General features: G+C 39.2%; 1 protein-coding gene across 1 annotated transcript; it reads left to right on the top strand.

Moving 5' to 3' along the window:
* Positions 1-328: 328 nt before the first annotated feature.
* Positions 329-25,723, top strand: slc38a3b (solute carrier family 38 member 3b). Its single transcript, XM_031865188.1, has 16 exons — positions 329-543; positions 10,009-10,194; positions 10,744-10,825; positions 10,921-11,036; positions 13,885-13,958; positions 14,167-14,259; positions 15,171-15,252; positions 18,152-18,234; positions 19,109-19,167; positions 19,506-19,679; positions 19,836-19,915; positions 20,001-20,101; positions 21,097-21,221; positions 21,317-21,461; positions 22,657-22,760; positions 22,907-25,723. The coding sequence occupies exons 2-16, from the start codon at positions 10,091-10,093 to the stop codon at positions 23,009-23,011; spliced, it is 1,527 nt and encodes a 508-aa protein (XP_031721048.1). The 5' UTR covers positions 329-543; positions 10,009-10,090; the 3' UTR covers positions 23,012-25,723.
* The last annotated feature ends 30 nt before the right edge of the window (positions 25,724-25,753 follow it).

Here is a 25,753-nt window from a genome sequence, read left to right as displayed (position 1 = left end):
GTTATCAAAAACGTCCTATTGAAATTACAATTATTTACTTCCCACTACTAATTATATGACAACGATATTGACTACAACTCTCTCCATTATGATGCCTCTTTGTTTTACGCACTGTATTTTCACAGCGTTGTGCGCATTATCACTCCCATATATGCTCAGTTATTTCATGGCAAAGGAAAGCGTATAACCGCTGCCACGATCTCTGCTTTTCCTTGTATCTCTCTCACCTATGCAGCGAAAGAAGTGAAACCACCAGCGCAGATATGGAGGGGTAGGGGGCGGTGGTGAAGGAGGCGGATCTAATGCAACCCCCACAGTTGAGCTTCAGAGGGTTTTTCGATGCCTTCCATTTCTTAGAGCGCATTTTGTTTGCCGCTGACTTAAAGAGCGACGGTGTGCGTATAGAAAACGCCAATGTAGATACTTCCACCTTCACTGAGAAAAAGAAAGAGAAGACACGCAAGGAGAAGCAGATTCTGACCATCAGATTTACTCGCACTCATCACAGGAATTAATTTGGAAGATTCGTGACAAGAACCGTTGGTAAGAACAAATTGGATTCTTTAAACAGAAAAAAAGGATGTTTTGCTTGAGATGCTGCTGCTGTCTTTGACATGATGTTTGTGTTTAACCGGTTTTATTGAAAGGTTGAGGTGAAGTAGTATGTTAAAACCTTGGTTTTCCCAATCACACTGGGGTGTAATGGGTATAATGAAAACAGACAGGGTATTATGAATATTGTAGCCTATATGATCACATGGCACACTATAGGCCTACTGAGGCATATAGTTTTGTTTCCTCTGGAGGGGTGATCAATGAAGAAAGAATGGCATATGTTTGGTCCTCCCGCAGTGAGCGCCAAGTCCAGATGTGAGGACCATGTGCTTTAAGGACTCACTGACAAATTGTCCATCTATTGTCTGAGCACTCGTGTTGCATTTTTTGAGTCTTTCTCTAGTAGCTACACGTCGGATCAGCTTGCAGGTTAAACTCGCCATGCAACAGGTAAAAGAAAGCGCTGGATGAATGGGATTAGTCTACGTGGCCAATGTGTGACTCACAAGCAGATATTACCTTTGTTTGATTAAAGTGTTGCGCAAATGTTTCCTAGTTTCAGTTGACATGTTTTTTTTCTTTTTTTCACAAGCAGTTGTCGTCACTGAATCAAAGTTATTTGATATTTTATGACGCCTATTTCTAGGTAGCTTGTGTTAGTTTCAAAAAATCCCTTTCCTGTCGTGTACTCAGTTTATACCTTACTTTGCTGGGAGTGACTAAGCCACATGGCATCGAGTAAACGCAAAGACGCAATTTCCTTTTCCTCCGACCACCAAAATCATATCCGACCCACACTAACGGCCCAATTTGTTTTAAATAGAAGCCCACCACACAGTCTGCGTCAGGACAGCCTAATAGACAGCACCAGTAGCAGCTTTTTAAAGCGCTTTGCCATTGTTATTGTCAGCTAAATATACAGGAGGAGCTCCCTGTGTGGGAAGTGAATGCTGCGCACTCGTTGCTAAATGAGCCTGTTACATATTGTGTTATTGCCTTAAAATAATGACTTGGAGGAAATGTTATTCCCCCCTTCATTCTTCTTCATGAGTGAGAGACAGTGCTTTTGTGATTCTGAATGTTTTCTTTGAGCAGTGTTCATAAATGAATGTGTGCCAGTGATTTGAATGCCCTGCTCTTTCTTGTCTATTTATCATGTTGAATACCATCTACTATTTCAACTAACAATATGAAATGAGTGGCATATTTAGGGGTGAAATGAATAGTTAATCAACAATACATCAATCAACTATTTTGAATTAGGATAATTGTCATTTTTATTTAAATGTAAAGATATTTTATTGACATTTTATTGACTAAAAGATCACCCCATAACCAAACTTTATTGCACTAGTTCTATTATTGCTATTATTATTATTATTATCTCCGCCAGGAGGATCATGCGATTGCGCGTGTGAGTGAGGGTGTCCGTGAGTGAGAGTGCACCTCTGTGTCTGTCCACAGCCAATCTCGCATTCTTTTCTGCAGCAAACTGTATAATATTTTGTGTGGTCAGTTATAGCTGCATGTTCAGGGACCTCTCACTCACTGCTCTTAACCGGTCCCGGACACTGGGGGCAGCTAGTGACACAGTGGAAGTAATACAGCTTTCAGAGTTTTGGATGGTGTGTTTGGCTATCGGCTAACAGCTAACAGCAAAGAATCTACCGCCACATAGCCGTTGCTATGCAGACTGCTTGATGAGCTTAATTTTGTTTTTAGCAAGACTGTATGTGGGCTGCACGGTGGTGTACGGTGGTGTAGTGACTCTTGCTGTGTCACCTCACAGCAAGAAGGGCCTCGGTTCGATCCTCGATCCCGGGTGGTCCTTCTGTGTGGAGTTTGCACGTTCTCCCCGTGGCAGCGTGGGTTCTCTCCGGCTTCCTCCCACAGTCCCAAGACATGCAGCTTAGGTTATTTGGAGACTCGAAATTGCCTGTAGGTGTGAGCGTGAATGTTTGTCTGTCTCTACATATGCCCTGCGATAAACTGGCGACCTGTCCAGGGTTTACCCTGCCTTCGCCCAATCTCAGCTGGGATTGGCTCCAGCGACCCTGAATAGGATAAGCGGTTTGGATAATGGAATGGAATGGAAAGACTGTATGTGGTTATACCATGATTTCAAGCCAATTGCCTGCAATTTTTGAGTTTGAATGAAATGTGTTTCATCACACAATACAGTGAGTGTTTGTTTATAGGGAAGCATAAAGTCTATGCTAGACTGTTATTCTCCTGGAAAATGTTCTACTCCTACTCCAGGTTTCATGTGTTGCACCCTGCACGTTGCCAGTTTCAGTCTTTGACTTACTTAGAAAACGGTGGGTGTAGAAATGTGTATATTCCTGTGAAACAACTTAACCCCTAGTTGCTTAAATGCAGGTGTTGAGTGGTCATCATGGAAAACTGTAGTTGTACTGCTAAAAACATGTAACTTTCCAAGTGTGACTTTCCAAATTATTTTAAATACCAACCATATTAAGACTGAACACCTCACAGTTTCTGGGATACAGATCGACTGTCCAGAGAACTTCAGTGTGTGTACTTAAGGTGGGATGGCTGAGGGGGACAGGTTTTTCACTTTGGCCCCTATCTAAACACCAACCCATATGGGTTGACATGCTGGGTTCATCACAGTGGAGAACGAGCAGATAAGCTCGACTGCGGCCAGTGACCCCAGCATGTGCAGTGATCAAAGTGGCTGAGAGTTTGAGCACAAGCTGGACAGGTGCGCGGCATGTGGACGCCGATGTTTTAACCATGTGGGAACCAGCCAGCTGTTCTCCTCTGTCACACTGAAGAGACCTGTGAATATCTGCGTTTGACTCAGCCCAAGTGTTAAGTGTCAGACACTCCAGAGGTTATTATTGTCCTTGTCATGGGGCTCATAATCTGTGGGGCTGAACTTGAACATACCATGTGCTATATTTAAGTCATTATAAAGTACTTTATTGATGTTGTGTATATGAAAATGACTAAATTGCATTTATTTATTTAATAAATGATATGTTCCCTGCAGGCTTTTTGATATTTAGGATTGTCTTTTTTGAAATTGTCCCGACAGATAATGTTATGTTCATTATCTTATGAGAAAGTTCAAACTGGACTGGTCTTTCAGTCCATTCAAAGAGCGTTTTTTGTGCATTGTGGTGTTTTATAGCTTATCAGGTAGAAAATGGCACAGACACTCCAGTGAATTTGTTCCCTCTTGAGCAATCAGTGCCTACAAAATTCTACGTAGAGCCATATATTGTTGAATTTGAAGACTTTCAGGAAATAAATCACCATAGACTAAGCAAGAAACAACCCTAGCATATACTGAATGTGAGCAGTTAAATTACATATATAATTTGAAAGCAGAAATAGTCAAGTGACAAGTTACAATACATACATAAGACAGAGACAAGCTGTTAACACTGACATATATCGCCTCTTATGTTCATATGGCAAACATGTTCGCTAACAGTTGCCTATTTACACATCCAGAAGATACAGCGCAACAATAGCATTTCCTTTTAGTTTCATTTCAAATAAATGGACCAAGATGATATTTGAATAGTTGCCATTGTTACACTGAAACACTGAAATGCATGTTGTTTGGTATATAATACATTCTATAAACTTTCTTGTGATGGCCATCGTTCCCATCAGCTATAAAATATTACTAGTCACCTTCATTTTAGAAACTGTAGACACCAACACATAATAGCAATTAGCAACCATAGAGCTACTTCTTCTTTACTCCGAGAACACCTTTCACAATAATGCACTCAGCTGAATTACTAGTTTGCAGATGAAGTGTCAAAAAAAATTTTACACGGTCCACAAAGGCAGGGTTTATTGCAGGGTCACTGCATTAGATTGCACTGGATTTTACAGGCATTCTGTGCTTGTGTCCACGTCCTGTATTACAACCATGATTCAGGATGTGTCACCCTTATAACATGCATTCGTACTGGTCATGGTTGCCTGGGCTTAAACTATTGGCCCAGTGGGTATGTACCAGTGTTTGTCTTGCAATGAAGTCATGCAGCTAATGAAGTCAAGAGTTCTGGACCTCCCACGGCTAAAAAAGCTAAATAAGCCATTCCTCTCTAAAATGTGTTTTTACACATTTGTCATCCCCTAAGTTGAAACATTTCATGCACTTGCTTCTGTTATACTTTTATGAAAGGCAAATGTTAGGGTTCCACCTGCCACCAGGTTACATGCTACTTGGATTAACATAACATAGGAGGATTGCCGGCTGTTTGATGTCGCTAAAGCTAACACTTTGTTTAAACTGCTTGTTAAACAGCGTGTTAAATAATGTCTTGGCTCGCTGTTTTCACTCTAGTGGTGTTGCTTTTATGATCTTTAACGATTCCTGTGCATGAGAGAGTCAGAAGAATCATGAAAACTTTAGTGGGCTGGGAGATTATATTATGAAACTTTCTGTTGACTTTTACCACATTGAATATCACCTGTTTGATATAGATTCTGTTGTTCATTCTGTACACATGGCATCTATTGCACTTCTGTCCATCCTGGGAGAGGGATCCCTCCTCTGTTGCGCTCCCACAGGTCTCTCCCTCTTTTCTCCCCGTTAAAGGTTTTTTTGGAGGAGTTTTTCCTGTTCCAGTGTGAGGGTTCTGGGACAAGAGGATATCGTAGGTGTACAGATTGTAAAGCCCTCTGAATTGAACTTGTTTGTGTTGTTGCCTCTTCTCTTTCCTATATACCATTTATTAATGGATGCTACATACTTGACTTAAAGTGCAGTCAGCCATTAGTCCTCAAAATGAGAGACCAAACTAATTAGGGGATTTTACCACACAACCGTGAAATTGAATTTTTCAAAGAAGCATGTATGCAATGTGTATTTTTAAATTAATTTCAATCATACTTGAAAAAAGGCAAACAGTAGTCGTGACATACCAACCAACCTATGTTTCATCAGACAGGTCAAATATGATGGAGGTTACATTTGACTTTGGTTTTTCTGTTCAAAAGTCAGGGCAAGCTTTGCTGACCTGAAAAGCATCAGTAGCTTGACAAGAGCTAACTTGTGATGTAGTTTAATCTTCAGTGTGTCAGTTCTGTCAAGCTTCACATTGCTTTAATACCAATATAATTATAGGCTGTGACACAGAAAGCTAATGCCTTTAGTAGCATGAATGTCACCTCGAGCTTTTGTTTTGTATTTCATTTGAAAATTCCCTTTGAGGATGAAGGTTACATAATTTGGCTGTCCCAAGGGAAACATTTCCAATTTGCTGTACATAACACCTCCCTAAATGTTAAGGCTTACTCTGTAAAGATTCTAGTTTTTTTGTTCAATCTACAATCGTAATATATCTTCAAATTGTGCTATCTAGTCAGAAAGGCTGACACTATTATTGGTATATGAGGAGGAGGGTAGCGGGTGAAATGGGAACATCATCTATTTCATTCAACTATTTGATGCAGTATCAAAGCTGTTGAAGTTTAATTTTTATATAGTTTGAGTTATGATTGAAAGTATTTTCTGTGTGTTAGTACATTAATTATCTTTCTCTCAGAATTATTTAGAATTTCATAAAGACTAGCATATATGGATCATTTCACAACAAGTCTCTCCTTTCCTTACATTCTCCAAATGAGAACATAGAAATAGCTAGTGTTTATTCCAAAAACTAATCCTTTATTACAGATTGAATATCCACTGGCAATAAAAAAAAATTCACTGCTCCAGATTGTTGTTCATTTGACCTAAAGAGTTGTTTGAAGCATTTAAAATGGTTGTAGTTCATGACGAATTGACCATTATAAAAACCAGCCTGCTTTGCCACATAGCAGAATATGTCATTCAGGTGCTGGCCGACATCACATAGGACATGAGCATGTGTTCCTCTGTCCCCAGCAGCACGTGGCTGAGACGAGCTGGTGCTGCCAGGCACTGTTGACTGAACCTCGTGCCTGTTCCTGCGCCCACTGTTGCCCCACTTGTCCCGTGCTTGCCCTGTTTTATGTCCAAGTGACACGAGAAGAGATCGGAAATAATTGTGGGAGTAAAGTGTTTTTAATAAAGATTCTCTCACATTAATGTCCAACAGACAGAAAAATCTAACAGTTAATCACTATTCACCTTCCCACCTGTTCAAACATTTCAAATGTCACTTAAGTCCAGTTACTCAGACTGAGACCTTTCACTCTTATGCTCCTTTAGGGCTCATTTATTATATAACACAATGGGCTGCAGTAGAGGTGTAAGAGTGTAAGGGGGACTCCCATGGTGCTCAGTAAAAGAGGATATGATATGCAGTTTTTCATACGGACACGGATCATATCTGTAAATAGTTAGTGGTTTTCTTTGCCCGTAGGACTTCATTTCAAGTGTTTTATTGCTATAGAAACATCATATCACTCACCCAGAAACGTATAGTTATAATTTAGTTACCAAGAGGTTGATGCAGATGTTCTTGAATAGAACATGTGAACTTGTTTAAGGCTTGGTAGATTTTACCTGCTAGATACAGAGGGCAACCATTTTACATTTGAACTTGATCATTTGAAGTCAGCAGGAAACAAAGACACGGACAGAGAGGTAGATCAGAAGAATCAATTAGATTTGCAGCTTTTACACCTTCTGCAAACAATGAATTGGTGTCCCCTCCTTTGTGGCACAATTGTACAAAGTATTTAGGTTGTTATTGTTACACTGGTGCAAAGCAAGTTATGCATATGTAAATAACCATTGATGTTTGTATAGTTGAACTATACAAATAGGATGTTCTCAAGATGACCCAAACCGCTATGAAGATCTGCAAACCGTAGTCCTTTTTTCGGCACCAAGCTGGCAGCAGCAACAGCCACTTCAGAAACCACATCTGCTGGGTCTCTAACAAGCTGTCTTGGATCGTGTTGAGGGACAGGTTTATAGACACACATATGGCTAAATGGTCCAAACTGCCTAATATCAGCCATGTGTCTGTTTAAAGAATCATTTTGCATACAGTTACCTGATCTCAGACTTGGTCTGTACCTGACGGAAGTTTCCACAGAGTTCCAGTCCTGTTTTATTAATGCTGCTAATTCACTGTGACTTCCTGTTGTTGCACCTTAACTGCATCAGATTGATGTGGTCTTAAAGGTCTTTACCACACTTAATAAAATCCCAGAGAATGCTGCTTTATGGGTGTGTGTTTTCCCTTATAGTTTCCTATGGAAAATACTCCCTGGCTTATGCTAGCAATTAATTGGAATGACTTAATTGGAAGTGTGTAATGGTGATTTTAGAATTGTGTTTGTATGCTGTACTGTTATCAGCTATGTTGCCTTGCACTACTACTCAGAAGGTCTTATCTAACTTCAACATTTTCATTTGAAATAAATAAGAACTGTTCTGACTGAAAGCAGCAAACTAATCAGTCAAATAGAAATATCCATTTGCAAAGGATTTCGCATGAATACAGTTTTATTAGAAAGAAGAATAAGCTTTTGAGTGTGATTTTGCATTTCATACAGTGTATAGGCAAGTGTTTTCAGGGTCTTTGATATAGATTTGGGTTTTTCTTTGATTTCCTGTGCTAAATACACATCCATCACAGTCCATCTTTTGTGTCTTCCATCTGTCCTCAATGACTTCTGTCTTGACAAAATTGACTAGTAAAATTCAGGATATTAAAAGTAACAAATAAAACACCTGAAAACATTAACCTCACTGACACCACATAATAAAAAAGGCGCTCTAGGTTTAGCTAGTATTAGCATTTTCTACATCACCATTGACTGAAAAAATTGTAACTGTTTCTGATTAGACGCATTATTCAAGGCGCAGCTGTTGTCAGGTTAAAAGGGTATGCAGTGCAAACAGTGATCATATGGGCAGAACACCGGCAACATCATGAGACTTCATAATGAGCCTCCTACTGTATTTACTGTAAATGTTAGTGGCGCCAAGCTCATCTACTGTTTTCTAGTTTTTAATGCACCTAAACAGTGATTGGATTCTCCTGGAGGCCACAACAGGCACATCTTTTATAATTTACAGTGGGGAAGACTGGAGCGATATCTTGATGTGACGCTTAAAATAAGCCTGTTTATCCTGTTTTTACCCCCAGTTTCTCTGGAAATGATCATTATCAAAGTCTGGTGTTGCAACAAGAAGTATTGACATTACGGGCTTTTACATGTGTCGCTATGTTACGGGACATGTTAACTTAGGGCAAATAAAATGGCTGAATAGATGTGGCAATGGAAGGTCTCATTGAAGTTAGATGATATGTTTTTAGGTTTAAATACATTTTCTTTATTGGAGGAAATTATTCATTTCTTGATTGGCATCTGTGCCTGATTATTGTGTTTATGTTGTGCAGTGGGACTTTGTTTTATTCTACTCGGCCTTCTTTTGTAGCTGCACTGCTTGTATCAATCGCCCTCTTCAACAGTGTGAATAGCAGTAATAGGGATCTTTTGGCTGAGAGGACGCCGTGAACACAATTGAGCTGCTGTACAATTGTCACAGAGGAAACAGCGAACAAAACCACATTGTCTCTCTGAGTTCTGGTGAAGAGTATTCAGTATGTCACTTGGGTCATGGTGTGACGCAATCACATATTATTAATAGTTCTTAGTTATTGATAATTTGATTGGATGTGAGCGATGTGAATTCTCCCACAGAAGTCTTTATAGTTTTATAGTGATTAATCGGTTGACAAAAATATGCCTTCTTTCTCCTCAAACTATTGTTACAGAAAACCCCATGCTCATTAAGGAAAAATACTGTTGAAATGTATGATTATAGTAATACGGTAATAACAGTTTTGCAAACGGCTCTCTCACTAATTTGAGGCCTGCTGTTGTGAGTGATTTAGCATTTAGTTTACTCACGTTGTGCTTATATTCGTCCTAAAGACCACCACGTCAGTGTGTGGGATGCGAACAGTAGCACTGATAATCTGCAGGTTTGTGACATTAACTCAACGGACAAGAGCAAACAAAAGTAAAAAACTCAAGCAGACTTTGACCGTTGACCATGTAGTCTGTACTTGTTTGCTTGGCTCAGTACTGAAATTCTGGACAGCACAAAAAATCTGCCATACTTTCCAACCTTTGATCATTTCCAGCTACGTATGTACTGTTCATGTTGGTGTATTTATTGCAAAAGTTTCAGTGAACAGATTGGACGAGATTGGAAGTCCCCGTGTCAACAGTAGAACTGAGTCATCGTTACCCTGATGTTGTATAGACACATGTTGAATTCATGATGTCCGTCATTGATCGCAGAATTTACAGAAGTGCAGGTGCAGTAAAACCAGAACCTTGAGCTAGTAGATAGAACACTGCTCTTTGAAATTGAAAATGAATTGTAAATAATTACAATTAGGCAAAAAAAGGCAATTACAGGCAAACCAAACAATGTCTCTGGAGAGAGCCTTTGACGTTTTTACATGACCTATACTGTAATAATTCATGTCCTTTCTTTCTCTGTCCCAGATATTCAAGATATTGAGCGACTATAAAGGATCATCTTCATTGTATACATACAAGCCAAAAATAATCATTTCCTACTTGGACTATGGAACCAATTCAGTCAGAGATGAACATCTTATCCAACGGGAAAAGTCACGAACTTGAAGGTGACTTAGGGATGCCAATGAAGACATTGCCAGAAGAGGATCAGTGAGTATTCCCCCTTCATTTTAAACACAGACGAATGGCTGCCCTTTGTCATTTACATACTGTTAATGGCATTATAACACAGCATGTGCCGAGCACTTTTTATACCTTTTGTCTTTCTGTATTATATTCAAAACCACATCCTGCATTATTCAAACAACTGTCGTTTAAGTTAACTAAACAAAGACACTTTTGGATGCTTTGATTTGCATACATACCTTTGTCCTTATGATAAGAGTTTATCATATAATAATGACCAGGATAATGGATGTGGCGAGGAACATACAGTAGGACTTACAACCTAGATAAACGCTTTTAAATGCATGTTCACATTGTTTTTTGCTCACCTCATCGGGTGGATCCTTATTCAGAAATGGCACTCAAACAGTCGGGTATGTCTGTGCAGCTTTGTACGAAGACTTTTGAAACTGCATATTTGTTTCCATGCATATGATAATACAGAAAAATAAGCAAGTCTACAGGAGATATGTGCACAGTTTTAGGAGATAGATAGAGAGACCATCCATTGACAATTATAACTTTGCCCTGTAGATTTGATGATATTGATGGAGGACTGGAGAATGAGGAATTTTTGCCCAGTGCGGATGGAGAAAAACAAATCCGCTTCAAAGATGTGAGTCAAGTTTACAGACAAAAAACAACAGAGTGAGGATTATGCTTTTTCAAATTGTACATTTATTGTGTGCTCTTGTTTCTTCCCCCTCTTAGTTTGAAGGAAAGATGTCTTTTGGCATGTCCGTCTTCAACCTGGGTAATGCTATTATGGGCAGTGGAATCCTGGGACTGGCGTATGCCATGGCCAACACTGGCATACTCCTCTTCTTGTGAGTAAATAAGTGTGTTTATCAACGGGTGGCAAATGACAAAATACGAGCTAGAACCTGCATACAGGCAAAGTCAGTTATATCAATGGTTTCAGTGCTGCATTGTTGTCAGTTTCATTACACACACACAGTATATATGGCAATACAAGAGGTGAATGAAGAGGAATCTTCATCTGAGTGTTTTTTTTATGGGAATGTGGATCTTTCAGATCCATTTGAGGAGTGTCAATGTCTCACATTTTATCGTAGGAGTGTATGCAGTGTGGGATTCACACTGGTATGGTCTTGGTCTTGACGCGGACCTGCCCCCTCAAAGTCTTGGTCTTGTCTCAGCCTCGATATACTCTGGTCTTACTCATGACTTGGTCTCGGTTTAGGTGGTCATGACTACAACACTATTAGTTTAATTTACTTAAGAGTGGTAAAAAAAACTATCAAACTATTTGCCAAAAGCATTATAGAGTCCTGAGATTCTCTAATGTGCTTCCTTAGGGATTACACTTGAGGAGTGAGCTGCTTTGGTGGTACGATTGAGGGCCAGAGTGGTGCCACTTACAGGAGTGAATTACTGTCTGGCATGACTTCTTGGAACATATCGTGTACCATGATATGCTCATCTTTACTCATACCTTTTTCCAAGCTCCCATCCCTGCTCCCGTTGCCGCATACAGAACCCAGAAAGGCCACAGCCCAGAATAACCGATCCTCCAGACCCTCTGTGAGGCATCTGGATTGCTCGTGTACTTCCTTCTGCTCTTACCACAATGTTGCTGTCAGATCGTGACCCTGGTTGTCTTGGTCATGTCGTCTGTGTCTCCGTAGCTGCAGAGAGCAAGTAGCAAGACTTAGGTATAGAACGGCCTCAGTGTAATAGATTCAACTCCTCTCATGAAGGAGGCTGAAAGGTAATTTCCTATGAAATTCCTGTTCGGAATTAGGTCAGAGTTATTCTAACCATATATGCTTGGGGATCTTATCATTGCTATGTCAGTAGGTGCAACAGAAATTTATATTTACATGAGTTTTCAAAGCAACCTGAGGCAACCAACCTGCAGTTAACAGTCTTTAATATCATGACAACTTATGTCAAACATAACATTCAATAAACAGCATGTGCATGTACATTATGCCTGTTCTAAGAAGCACAAAACACAGACTTGAGAGTTATTGAAAAACTGTAGGTTTGATTGAGTCACCAGATATAATCCTCTAGTATGATTAACAGCATGACATATGGAGATTATTATTCGTAGTAGTAGTATGGCTACATTACAATCAGTTTTAAAGCATTATAGATTACCTGTGTTTATTTGCATTTCACTATTTTCTATGTTATCCTTATATCTTATTATCATTACACTGTATCTCAGTGTAATGCTTGTCTTACTTTAAGTCTGTGTTTTTATGCATTAGACAGCACTGCTTTTTAAAATCTGTTTAATCTCTGATGCGATTAAAGGCAAGTGGCTCTTTTGAACGGACCAGACAGAGGCATTTCAAAAGTGTAATTCCTAGAAAGCAAACAAAAGAGCTTTCCAGGCTGGGGGATTCATTTCTCTATACGAGCACTTCATTAAAAGAAGACCATCAAGCATTGATACATGTCACCTAGTTGACTGCATTGGTATTGTTACACATGCTTCAGAGCGTCATGTGTCAAGAATATCTGCAATATTTTACCCGATAGTCACTTTTGTGTTTTGGATTCAAAGCATGTTTATTCATCTTTGTTCGTACAAGTTTGCTCTAGAGTCTAGATGTTTGATCCTTGTTGCCTCAGTAGCTCTTTGTGCTACAAACGTTATTCCCCTCATTGTGGCTCTGGTGGAGATTATAGCCGATAGTGTCAAGAGAACCCTTGATCCACCAGCAGAGATACAAATAGACATTCTCACTCCACGCCAGCTTATTTCCAGTGAGACACAGAAATAGATCAGTCAAAGAAGGCGTCAGGATCCAGAGAAGAATATTTCTTCATTGACACAAGTAATGTAATATACTAAAAAGCAGATCAAATAAATGCTTGTTTTTGAGTTGAGGGAGGTTGGACAGTTTGCGCAGCAGTTGTAATGCTGCTAATGACTGTTCAGTGGAATCTGAGGGCTCGGCCTCCATCCCTCCGCCTACACACAAGGGCCAGTGGTATTCTCGCTATGTTGTGGCTACAGGAAATGCAGAGTGTACAGAAATGCTGGGAAAAGGTCTGAGAAAGGGGATGGATTTTGGATCGACCTTTGACCCATAATGCTGACCTCACAACCCTGCTGACTTGACTCTGTAAGAGGACCACTGCAACTCGCGTTGTGGGAAATATGGTTTTCATCCATGTGTAGGACTGTTGAGTTCAATCAATCGGGAGCATTTATATTCTAAAAATAAGTATTATTACAAGAATGCCTCGTCTTGTTTAATGCAGAACATCTGCCTCAACCTTTGGTAAAGTCTCACAATAATACTGTACAATTAACATTTATACTGTACAATCAACATTTTCAAGCAATGAACACCATCAGCTGTCAAATGTCATGCAAAGGCGGGACAGTGACGTTGTGAAAAATCAGCCACTACTGAAGTTCAACTTCCCAGGCTTAATGAAATGTTTTTTGTTCTCTCATTAACACACAGTCAGGTCAAACAATAAATTGTGTAAATAAATTATGTCACATTGGCGGTAGCATCTAAGAACATGCACAATACATCGCGACTGTTTTATTGTAATGTACATGGAAATGGTCAGAAGAGTAAGGCCAGGGTTATAATCCCAGAAGCAATGTAGAATTTGGTGAAATACACGGTTGACATATATAAACCTTCAGTATATGACTGTTCCTTCTGTATTGTGTAATAGGTTTCTCCTGACTGCAGTAGCAGCCTTGTCATGTTACTCCATTCATCTCCTGCTGAAATCCTCTGGCATTGTGGGTAAGATTTGTGTCATGTCTCTGCCTTTTGTGAAGAAATCAAAATGATATGTACTTAAAAACAGTTCTGCAACATCTGATACATTTAACCCATTCACCCAACAGTCACAGTTGTACAACATTTTAATTATTTTACATTTTTGTAATTGTTTTTGTTGCTCAAAGGGACGTCTCAGCAAACATAACTGAGTGAGTATTAATGTTTACAGGAATTCGAGCTTATGAAGAGCTGGGGTACAGGTCCTTTGGTACTCCTGGAAAAATGGCTGCTGGTATAGCGATTACCCTGCAGAATATTGGAGGTGAGGAGCCAATGTGACTTAGTGATTCAGTTTGTGGACGCCCTGTAGTAGAATACATGAGTTATAATGATATTCCCCACTCAACCACACACACAACTACATTCCTCAAACCGTTATTATTGTGACTATTATTCCTGGCTGTATGTGCTGGAACATGAGGATGTACTAAGAGCAAAGATCAGGAGAAGTGTTGGTAAATAGCTGCTTTCCCGCTGCTGCCTACTGGCAATAACAACAGTTTCACCCACTCACTGAGCCGCATGTATGGCCGGTTGTTTCTGACCAAAGCTTTGTAGACACATTAGAGGCACGATTAACATGATTGGTTGCATTTATAATGCTTAATGCTTAAAAACTTAATGCATGGGTTTTCATAAGTAGCCCTAAGTAGGTGCAATAACTACACATGGATTGACGTTGATTGGTGTTGTGATTGGCTCACTGAAACCAGTAACTCACTTTCTAGGGTCATGGCCAGGATTTTAGAATTACTGAGGTCAAATACTATATCACAATAGTGCCGATAAAATGCCAATAAACCTGGGAGGAAAAACAGATACGTTCTGGAGAAGCTTGGCAATGTTTGGTAATTTTGCTTGAAAAATGACTGAAACAGTATATTTATGTTCCCCAACTTGACCGTCTTAATGTTGTATGAAAGCAATACAATTCTGGCCTTTTTGTCAGACTAAGTCTTTTAAATAAACAGTGTCAAATCTGCCGATAAATTACCGCTATGTGTTAATTATTTTAAATTGTAGACAGTAACCTCCCCCATGCTGCTAAAACACATGACCTCAGTGTCCTCAATAGTAGCTACTGCTCTGTCACTTACACAAACATAATGTGACATGGCTTAGCGAATCATGATTGGCCACATTTTCACCTCTTCTCTGTCTCGTCTGTTACAGCTATGTCCAGCTACCTGTACATTGTGAAGTCTGAGTTACCGCTGGTCATCCAAACTTTCCTGAAGGCGGATCCCAACTCTGAGTGAGTATTATCACTTAAGCGCTTTTCAACATCAAAACCTCTGTGCTGCTAGTGAAAGGCACTCAACTCCTGCCTGCTGTCCAGCTCAGACACTGTGTGCAAGGTCAAAGGGCCTGGCAGACTATGTGGGCAGTGAGTATGGGTGTGGGGGTGTGATGAGAATGGCAGCCTGTAATTGGCTGAGCTGCAGGGGGCCCTCGGTTGAGTGCTATCTGTCAGTTATGTGTACACACGACATAAACCCTCAGCGCTTGTCAGCTTGTCCACGTCAGAGTCTTGCCACAGACACAGACGCTCTGCATAAGGCCACGGCAGACTGAAGTGGATTCCAGCCGCCTGTTCGAATCTAAAAACAAACCGTGTGCTCGAAAAGGGATTGCAGCGACTGCAGCAGTCCCTCTTAAACCATCTCAGGTCTTAAAGATTAAAAAAAGAGTTTTAAATATTGGAGCTAAACATCTAGACAATCCTCTAATGCATCCACTGTAATACACAATACTCAGCAGAGTGTGTTTTTCCATATTTTATGCCATACCATTTAGAAAGAATTCTAACATCTAAGCCTTCTAAAGGGCACGCTACCTTTTATCACTGAGTAATTTTAGAGTGGGATGAAGTAATACATATGTCTATGTTTGTGTGTGTTCACTTCAGGGGCTTAGCTACAATCGAAATTGACGTATGAAGCATTGTGACTCATGCTCTTTCTGTGTCTCATGCAAGCGCGCACACACACACACACACACACCCGCACTCACAAATGACAGCAGCAGGTGGTTGAACATGGGTGCCAAATTTCGTGGTCGAGCGTAAGGACAGGTCAGCTGAGGGCTGGCACCCAGCAACCAAGACACACTGTTCATTTCCACTCAGTGCGCCTGTTTCTGTTCAGATCCATGGCGTCAGGAGAACAGGGTGCCTGAGGAGCGGGAGGTGGTGTGCTGGGGGGGTCACACAAGAGGGTCAGATATTTGGAAGTAGGAGGAATTCACTCAGAGCTGTAGTCTTGAGACCAAGTCACAAAAGTTTGAATTTAAGATTGAGACATGGACTTGGACTCACTGCTGTTCTGTGACACTTGACTCCATAAAGACTTGGGCCTAATTGATACTGCATTTTTGATGCAGATACAATATAGCAATCCCAATATTTGGGCCAATGCCTATTTTTTTTATACAAACACATACAGTAACACAATAGGATCCCCTAAATTGGTTATTTAAAAATTGCGACCTAAATATGTGCTAAATATCAAGACATTTTACAGTTTCAAAATAAAAACAGAATAGAATAGGATAAAATGAATTCTGTCAGTGATTACAATTTTCTGTTACTTATCATTCATGACATTATTTCTGCTAATATTTATTTTATAACTTCACATCACAAGCTAATATCATTGACACTGTAAAAGAATAATAAAACAGTGCTATAGGCCATTCTTAACCAGTCAGCTAACATATTTGATAATTATACATTACAAACACTCAGCTGTGCATTAAGACATCTCAAATTAAAATGTTTAAATGCAACACTTGCAGTTTGCTTATGAAAACTAACCCTACCCCTTTTCACTTGACTTGGATTGGTCTTGTTTAACTTTAGATTCGACTTTCCCTCAACAGCTCTGGAATCACATCACAGCAGAAAGCTGATCGTCTCAAATGGCCTACTGGCTAAATGTCGTAAGAGGACATGACCTGTGACTTGCCTGACTTCCTCCATGTTCCACATACACACAGAGCTAGTGTCATAGATCACTGTAGGGTGATGGCAGACAGTTGACTGGTTGTGTTTTGTCCAGAAGGTTAAGAATAACAGGTTTAGCAGCTTAAAAAGGGGCTGTAGGACACAAAGACTGTTCTATACACAGGATTTAGGAGACAGCGGTCTTTGATGATTGACAATTATTTCTTTAAGCTTCCTGTTGCTGGTGCTCATCCCAGGTCTACAGCTACTAATTACATGTATATTTGTTTTCCTGAGAAAGACACACAAGGATCGTTTGTCTTTTTTATTCCTTTAAGTAAACTGGTGGTTGCCCACCTCAAGGACTTAAACATGTGTTAAAAAGACACATATACATGTTGTGGCGGCTTTTTAGGTTATGTGAGGGTGTTGTGTTTTATGAAGGGCGTTCACAGGATGTTGTTTAATGGTGCCCACATATAGCCAATGACGAAACAGCAGCATGGTCCCCCTATCGGTTTGAAGTATAGGTGCAAGCTACTGCAGACAATGACCCAGATGAAGACCCATGTCGGTCGCAATGCGTAGGTCATTTTAAATACATATTGCAATGTTAGATAAAGGCTTTTTAATTTAGCACAATCCCTACAATGTGCCTTGGGTATTCCACCCTTTCAATTAACCCTTCACCAGATTGTTATGGTCTGGGGTGAGTAATACCGATGTTTGTTGTGGGGTTGTTATGAAAGAACTAAAGGGACATAAGTGACGATGGTGTGATGGAATAAGCTGGTAATGTTTACTGACGCCTTGCCTTGGTGCTGTGTTGATGAGGCTCCACTGTTTTCCTATTCTGCAACTGTGAACAGTCGCATGAATCATCAGAGTTACATACAGTCTACTCCAGTACTTCTGTCGAGAGCAACATAAGCAGACATGTTTTTTCCACAGTTTTGTAGCCAAGGATGTTCCCAGCAGGTTGCTTTTTTTGGTCAGGCAAAATGCAGCACGTCATCCGTTTGGACCAGTAGATTTTTGTGATTTTAGAGAAAGTAGTACTAACGTTTCACTAAATATGTTGAACCATATCTTACCATCTAACACATTTTCCGCTGTAATTTTGTCCCCGTCTCTCTGTGTGCTGTGTCTCTCTGTGCCAATGTTTGAAATATTGAGGTCACCAAAGTAAACTATAGTTTTCTCCAAACAGTCTGTGGTACTTGAATGGAAACTACCTGGTCATCATGGTCTCTGCCAGTATCATCCTGCCCCTGGCTTTAATGAAACAGCTCGGTGAGTAGAACTAGTGCAGTTGGAGCTGCAAGCAAGGGAAACATTTGTGGTTCTTTTCACCACAGGAACTTTTCCAGGGATATCTTTAGGAACTCACCTACATTTTGACCACTGGGGTCTAGTTTCAATGGAAGCCCAGATCTGCCCAAGTGCCCAAAATTATGCATAGTAAAAATACTTATGGTAGGTCAAAATAATCATACAGTAAGTCAAAACTATGAGAAACAAAGACATCCAAGCTCGTCATTTTGGTTTATGGTAGGTACTTTTATATTGTCACCCATAGCTTTTTGTTTATCTTTTCTTTTTGTGTTGGAAATGTGGTTCCAAAAGTTCCAGTTTTTGTTACTGGGCTTAGTTCCTGCCTCCTAATATTAAGAGACTATAAGTCAATGACGTCCTTGCACTTCTTTGCCTATCCGTCTGTTTTTACACACGCTCTGCTGTGAAGCTGAAGATCCTCAAGTTAATTCATTTGTAGTTTAGCTCTTTCCAGGAACATTTTCTATCTTTAGGACTTGTTCATTAAAGTCATTTTTTCTTTTGACTTTGAGCTTAGGTAAGCGCATTTTGATGCAGCAGTTACCTCAAAGTCAAGCAATTAGTGTGTCTTAGTGCGACCTCTGGCAGAGGGAACACTAGGTGCCCAATTAGACATAATTTTCTCTGAGTTGATCCCTCCCTCTGAACTATTCATTAATATAATATAAATATGCTCTTTCTGGTCCCATAGTGCTGTGAGGTCATTCGTCTGACTCTTAGCTCTGTGAAGTTCTTGTGTAACTATTACAGATCGCAGTCGTCACAAACAACACATGAAGCCCAAGTGGATCAGGAGCTCTAACATTAACTGTCTTTTCCTGTTCATTTTCAGGTTACCTCGGCTATACCAGTGGATTTTCGCTCAGCTGTATGGTGTTTTTTCTCTCTGCAGTAAGTTGGTCCTGCTCACATAGTAGAACATCGTCACAGTGACTCTTCACAAGGAGACTCATTTGTTCTGGCACGTCATCTTGGCACGTTACTTGCTTTCTTCCCACCCTCATCTCTATTTTTGGTGGTGTGTTGCTATGTTTGATAAGGCGCATATAAGAGCTGCTCAATGCACATCAAAGGTTAAAAGTAAAACCTAAGTACTTAGAGACTGAGTCACACTAATCTGACGTTGGCAGTGGTTATTTTGAGTACTTGTTTTATTGCGTCCCTTCTTGCTTACGTCTTTTCTTCGATTCCACCTGTTCTTTTCTTCATTTTTCCGCATCCCCCTGCAGGTTATCTATAAGAAGTTTCAGATCCCCTGCCCTTTCGAAGAGTTCTCAGCCAACACTACTGCTGCCCACCTCGGCCTGAACGTCTCAAGCCACGGCCATGAGTACGACAATGGTCTGGTTCATGAAGACGATGACTTCCACTGCTCCCCACGCATGATCACCATGAACTCACAGGTAAGCAGCTGAGCTGAAAACGCAGTCTGCTTATCTGCATTGTTTTCGAACAGTAAAGCAACAAACGTTGATGTCTGCAGAGTTCCCACACTTATTTTGAGAGCCTCGGTTGCACTTCTAATCATAGAAAGTCACGTGTTAATGTGTTCTTAACAGACAGCATACACCATCCCCATCTTGGCTTTCGCCTTTGTTTGCCACCCTGAGGTCCTCCCCATCTACACCGAGCTCCGCAAGTGAGTCACCCCTCACCTGCATATATTTTACAACATGTCATTGCATAATGGTGAATTCAAATAACTTTCGACTGTCTGATTTCAGTCCAACGCAGAAGAGGATGCAGAAGGTGTCCAACATCTCCATCCTTGTCATGTACACCATGTACTTTCTGGCAGCTCTCTTTGGCTACCTGACCTTTTATGGTGAGAAGAGTTCTTACTTTTTGGGAGTTTGTCTTTACACTATCGTTGGAAAAATAATATTCAGGAAAAAAATCAGATCGTCAGGGCAGCGATACACAGTAAAACAAAAGGAGTGATGCTTTGAGGCGTATAGAGGCAGTTAAACTGAGAGATGTTTGTTTTTGTAAAACTAGAATTATCGCCTTGTGATTGTATGCATTCGTCAACCAGTCATGTTGCAGTTTACATCCATGTCTGTCCAAAATGTCATAACTTCATAATTTGATCCAGTTAGACGTTTATGTGAAATTGTCATAAAAAGCATATGAATTCTTGAGTTATGACCAAAAACGTGTTTTGTGAGGTCACAGTGACCTTTCACCACCAAAATCTTATCAGTTCATCGGTGCAAGTGGACCTTTATGCCATATTTGAAGAAATGTGCTCAAGGTGTTCTTGAGATATTGCGTTCACAAGAATGGGACGGACATTAGGTCACAGTAATATAAAAAATACTTTGTTTTGCTGCTGTTTTTAGAAGAAAAAAGAGAAAAAGAATAATAATTTTGTCCAAATCGAGGAATCAACAGGGTCTGTAATTATGATGAGGGGATTCTGCTTTATATAGAACACTAAAGTACATAAAGGAAAATCTTGCCATAATGCAGCTTTTAAAAATACTCAAATATGTTTTGTGGCAAAATGCAATGGAAGCAGATTAAATTATGTAATCATTTTCAGATTTTAAACAAATGTTCTAATCTATGGTTTTAATTTACTGCATGTTGTTGAGTCAGATAATAATATGCGGTATTAATGTGTTTTTCTGCATTGAAGAGAAACAGAGCCTGGTACAGTATCTCATCCTCCACATAGAGCACAAGCTCCATCTTGTGGTGACAAGCTAGAGTTTCTGGCTCGCCAGTGCTATATTAGATTATTACTCAGTGAAGTTCACATGAGACTTTATCAAGAAAGTACATTTTTCTATATCTATTTTTCACATATTTCCTTAGGCAATGTGGAGCCTGAACTGCTGCACACATACAGCCGGATCGATCCTTACGACACTTTGATCCTGTGTGTGAGAGTGGCCGTCCTCACGGCTGTGACGCTGACCGTCCCTATTGTGTTGTTCCCTGTAAGTTTGTTGTTGATTTGTTCCCTGCGTATCTCAATGACTATGATATCGTGGTATTATTTCCTCATTCAATCCTCTGTCTGCTCTGTCCACAGGTACGTAGAGCCATCCAGCATATGGCATTCCCCACAAAGTCTTTCAACTGGTTGCGTCACATTGCCATTGCTGTCGTTCTGCTCACCATCATCAATATGCTGGTGATATTCGCCCCCAACATTCTAGGCATCTTCGGCATCATTGGTTAGTACAGCACAGTACAAAAAGATGAAATTGTATCAAAAGTATCGTAGAAAAACATAGAAACATTGTCACCATGACAGACTTAAAAGTTGCAGACAAGTAGCAAACATATGCTATATCATAACTAATAAACATTAGAACAATGATAGGAAACAACATATCCTACAGGTCTTATTTATCCACTTGTCTGGATTTATTCGACTAGATATTCTACATATGATGTCATTATTATGAGTTACTTATTTTGTCGCTGTGTACAACCCTTCTGTTTGATCTAGCAGTGTTTGTTGTATTTCAAGCGTTCACGTTTCTGACACACACAAAAAAACATTAAAGCAAAAAAAAAAAAAAAAACGTGACCAGAGCATGTTTGCTCACGGAAAAACCAAGTCAATATTATTGTCACGCTTTGTCCTCGTGTTTCAAAGGTCAGAGGTCAAAGTTTTAAAAAATTGCAGTCAAAAGAGCGCCACGGGCATCTTCAAAGCCAGATTCTGCTTTGACAAACATGTGCATGCAGATGAGGCAATATATGGAGCTGTTTGCAACAACTTTTGGATATTGTTAGGGCTTACAATCCTGAAACTTGTCTGTGTCAATTTTGAATTAAGAAAACAGGTGAATCTGATATGAAGAAAAAATCATTAATATAAGAAAATCTGAATGAAAATATAATTCGCAAAGCAAGCCTTCTGGAGCATTTTTGATTTCGTTTTAACTCACAGGGGATGCATAGGGCCTGTCTTTGCTTTTTCTCCCTCACTTTCTATCACCACTGTATCACTCTGTCTGTCACTGTAAACTATATTTAACATGCTGTGTATTATCTTCAAAACCTTTTTTTTGGGTCATTAAATACATAATTCATGAATGAAAAAAAGAAAAAAATCAGATGCAGGAACAAATTAAAAGGACAGCAACACTTGTTGCCCAGTAATGGGCAAATGAAATACAATAATAGAAAAAATTAAATGATAAATAAAAAAAAACAACAACAAATGATGCATCAAGCACCCTGAAAAATAATATTATTTCAACAAAACTTGGTAAGATTGCTAAAATATTCCAGTGTTGAGTCATTTCACTCAGATTACTTACAAACTGATTATAATTAGACTTCCAAATGTTTTGTCTTCATATCGCTGCAGTGCTATTTGCTTTGTTTTTCACCAGCCCTTGCTCGTTCTCCTTACAGGCGCAACGTCGGCTCCCTGCCTCATTTTCATCTTCCCTGCTGTCTTTTACATCCGCATTGTTCCCAAAGAAGATGAACCCATGAACTCTGTTCCTAAGATACTGGTGAGGCCTTGAAATCTTTCCCCCTTCAGTCATTCATTATGCTTAGTTGGTGATTATCCCATGTGATAAAGGCTATTGCCATGGAATGGTGTTCTTGATAATTAAGCATCAATGCCATCGATGTGCTCTTTTCCCCTCGTTCTTAGGCGGCCTGTTTTGCAGCTTTGGGTGTCATTTTCATGGTAATGAGTCTGAGCTTCATAATCATCGACTGGACTTCAGGGGGCGGCCATGCTGCTGGAGGCCACTAGATGCTGCTTCGGTGTTTGTGAGCTCTGGAAAGGGGGAAAATAACTGGTCAATGTAAAGAGAACACAGTCACTTCAGTGGGATCGCTACAGGGCTGCACAGAGCCTGCAGGGGTTTGTAACAAAATATACAGTATAGTATGTCGGTTGAGATCACACTGTAATTGATCGAGTTAAATTAGCCTTTGCATAACGACATAATTAATTTAACATAACACGTAATGCAATTTGTATGAATAATCAGGACTAAACAGGGGCTTTTTTTATTACCATCTGTTGGTTCCTCCTTTCCTGTTGCTTCCTTTTTATTGACACACAAACAACTGTAGCTGGTACTGTACAGAAAAAGAAGGCATGATCGTCTGTTAGGCTGAAGACGGGAATGCATCAAGATATGCATGAGAAATAACTTGTTGTTTTTCACACCAATTTCAATTATTTTTCCTAAGACACACAAAAGAGAATAGTCAGATGATTTCATCCTGACCAGCTGCTCTCTGAAGTGTCCATCATGATGTAATGTAAAACAAAAAAAGTGCTTTAAGGCCTTAGAGTGCAGGTGGTATTTCATTTCATGGTCTGTGGAGGTGTTATGTAATGCATCCCACTAAGCTTTTGTTCCAGATCTGCTAACTCTCTTCAGAAACCTTGGTGCCTTATAGCATTTGGAACAGCACACAAACACACAGCAAAACAGGATTGTATATTTATTTAGACACTATTAATTTCAAATGGACGATATTTAACTACTGTATATGATAAAGGCAATGATCCAAATTGATTGTATGATATCAGTTTTTGTTTTAGCTTACAGTATATTAATAATGGAAGGAGTTACGAATGATGATATTCAGATTTGTTTATAAAATACAAAGAGCTTGATCTTAGCATTTCATACCTCCCCTTGCAGAACGTTCAGCTCACGTATGCCAAACTGTGACTACTTGAATATAAACCAAGTACAGCTCAAGTTTTAAACGGACAGTTCACATGTGAGTCTAGCTCCTAAATCTCTTAAATTCTAGATACCCCCTTTAAATTTCTCATTAAGTTTTTATAAATTCAGAAATCTCTTTTTATCCACACTGAATGTTGAAAATTCAAACTTAAATTAAATGAATAGTTTGTGAAAATACACTTATTCACATTCTTGCAAACTGTTAGATTAGAAGATTGATACACTACTACAAAGGCTGAACGCCTTCCATACCCTCTAAAGCTCACTAACTAACATTTAATATCTGGAAGTCACCTATCTGCATGGCTGGAAACATGGTTTCCAGCCATGCAGATAGTTTTGGTTGTAATTGCTCAGGTCTTGAGTTACACTATAAGGACAAAAGTATGTGGACACCTAAGCAATGTACATATCTTAAAAACGTATGCAAATAAAACAAAAACAAAAAACTATCTTGACTAGACACCACTTTGGATCAGTTAGAAAATGTGATTTTTTTTTTTTTATAATTTGGTTGAACCCACCTAAGCTCGAACAATGTTTGTCCATGCAACATGAGTTGTAAAGATGAACCCGCTGGTGGGAGTTCATTTTTCTTAATTTAAAGATGTATTATGCTTTTGGGATTCTGTTGAAACAGCTTTGTAGTATTTTGATCCTTGTTGACTATTTAGACCTGACGCTAACGTTTTGCATGATGTTATCTGCAGTCTGTCTTGTAGTGAACACAGAGATTAAACTTCTGACACTGTCATGCATAGATGTTATTGTAAAACTGTACATTTGGCATCTTGCAGTGAAGTGTATTGAAGTCTCATTCTGTGCTATAGTTAACATTAGTATTATGAAGCCCATCTTAAAAGATGCTACATGACATAATATTTCAAACATTACTGTTGTGGTGATCTGTCAGTGAGGTCAGTGATGACACATTCATGGATACTTTCAGTCAGTCTTCAGGTGAATTTTGAGACTCACAAAAGCACAACAACATGCAATAAAGTTATTTTTTTTTTTTTTACAAATTACATTTCATTATATATAAATCACAAATTAACAAGTTTAAAAACAGCACAAAAGTGTTTAAACTTTCAATAGAAACTCAGAGAAATTTTATAACAAATATTTTCTGCTCTTATCCAACGGTGGTCTTATATTGTATCGCAAGTTTCAGGCTTCATAACAGTCCTGCGTAAATCATTACTTCTCCAAATGTATTTATATAGTATCTATTCCTTTAGCAGTTTTGATTTTTACGGATAAATTGTGAATAAGTCTCGGAAATACTTATACACATACCAACCTCCGTCCCTTGCTTTTCCACATGTATTTACAATGGTTGTAGTGGTGTTAATGAAAGTTTAGTTTTGTCATGTTTAGTGAACAGAGTTTTTATTCACTTAAAGGTATCATGCCAAAACAAGAACTGACTACCTACTGCTTTAAAATGCCTTAACCTTTTAACAGGTACCACAGTTTTAATACCAGACGCCGTATGTCAAATATGCATTTTTCTTGTACCTAAACAAATCTGTGTGATATTTTATTACAGCTGTTGTTCAAGAAATAGATTTATGGAAATGACACAACTATAATATAATATGGTATATGAATTTTGGTGAATAAGATGTGGCTTTATATAAATAATGTATATAAATGTAAACCTTTTATATGTGTGATGCATATTTACAATAGCTTGTAAAGTGTAAATAGCAGGGACAGTTTTAGTTTGCCAATAAAATAATTGTAGATGTTTTTACATTGTCTCTGTTGTCATCATTTCCCCT

This window comes from Anarrhichthys ocellatus, unplaced genomic scaffold, assembly GCF_004355925.1.
Source record: "Anarrhichthys ocellatus isolate YVR2014 unplaced genomic scaffold, GSC_Weel_1.0 scaffold1, whole genome shotgun sequence".
NCBI classification, from domain to species: domain Eukaryota; kingdom Metazoa; phylum Chordata; class Actinopteri; order Perciformes; family Anarhichadidae; genus Anarrhichthys; species Anarrhichthys ocellatus.
The sequence above is the reverse complement of the archived record's forward strand: the minus strand, read 5'-3'. Positions and strand labels throughout refer to the sequence as shown.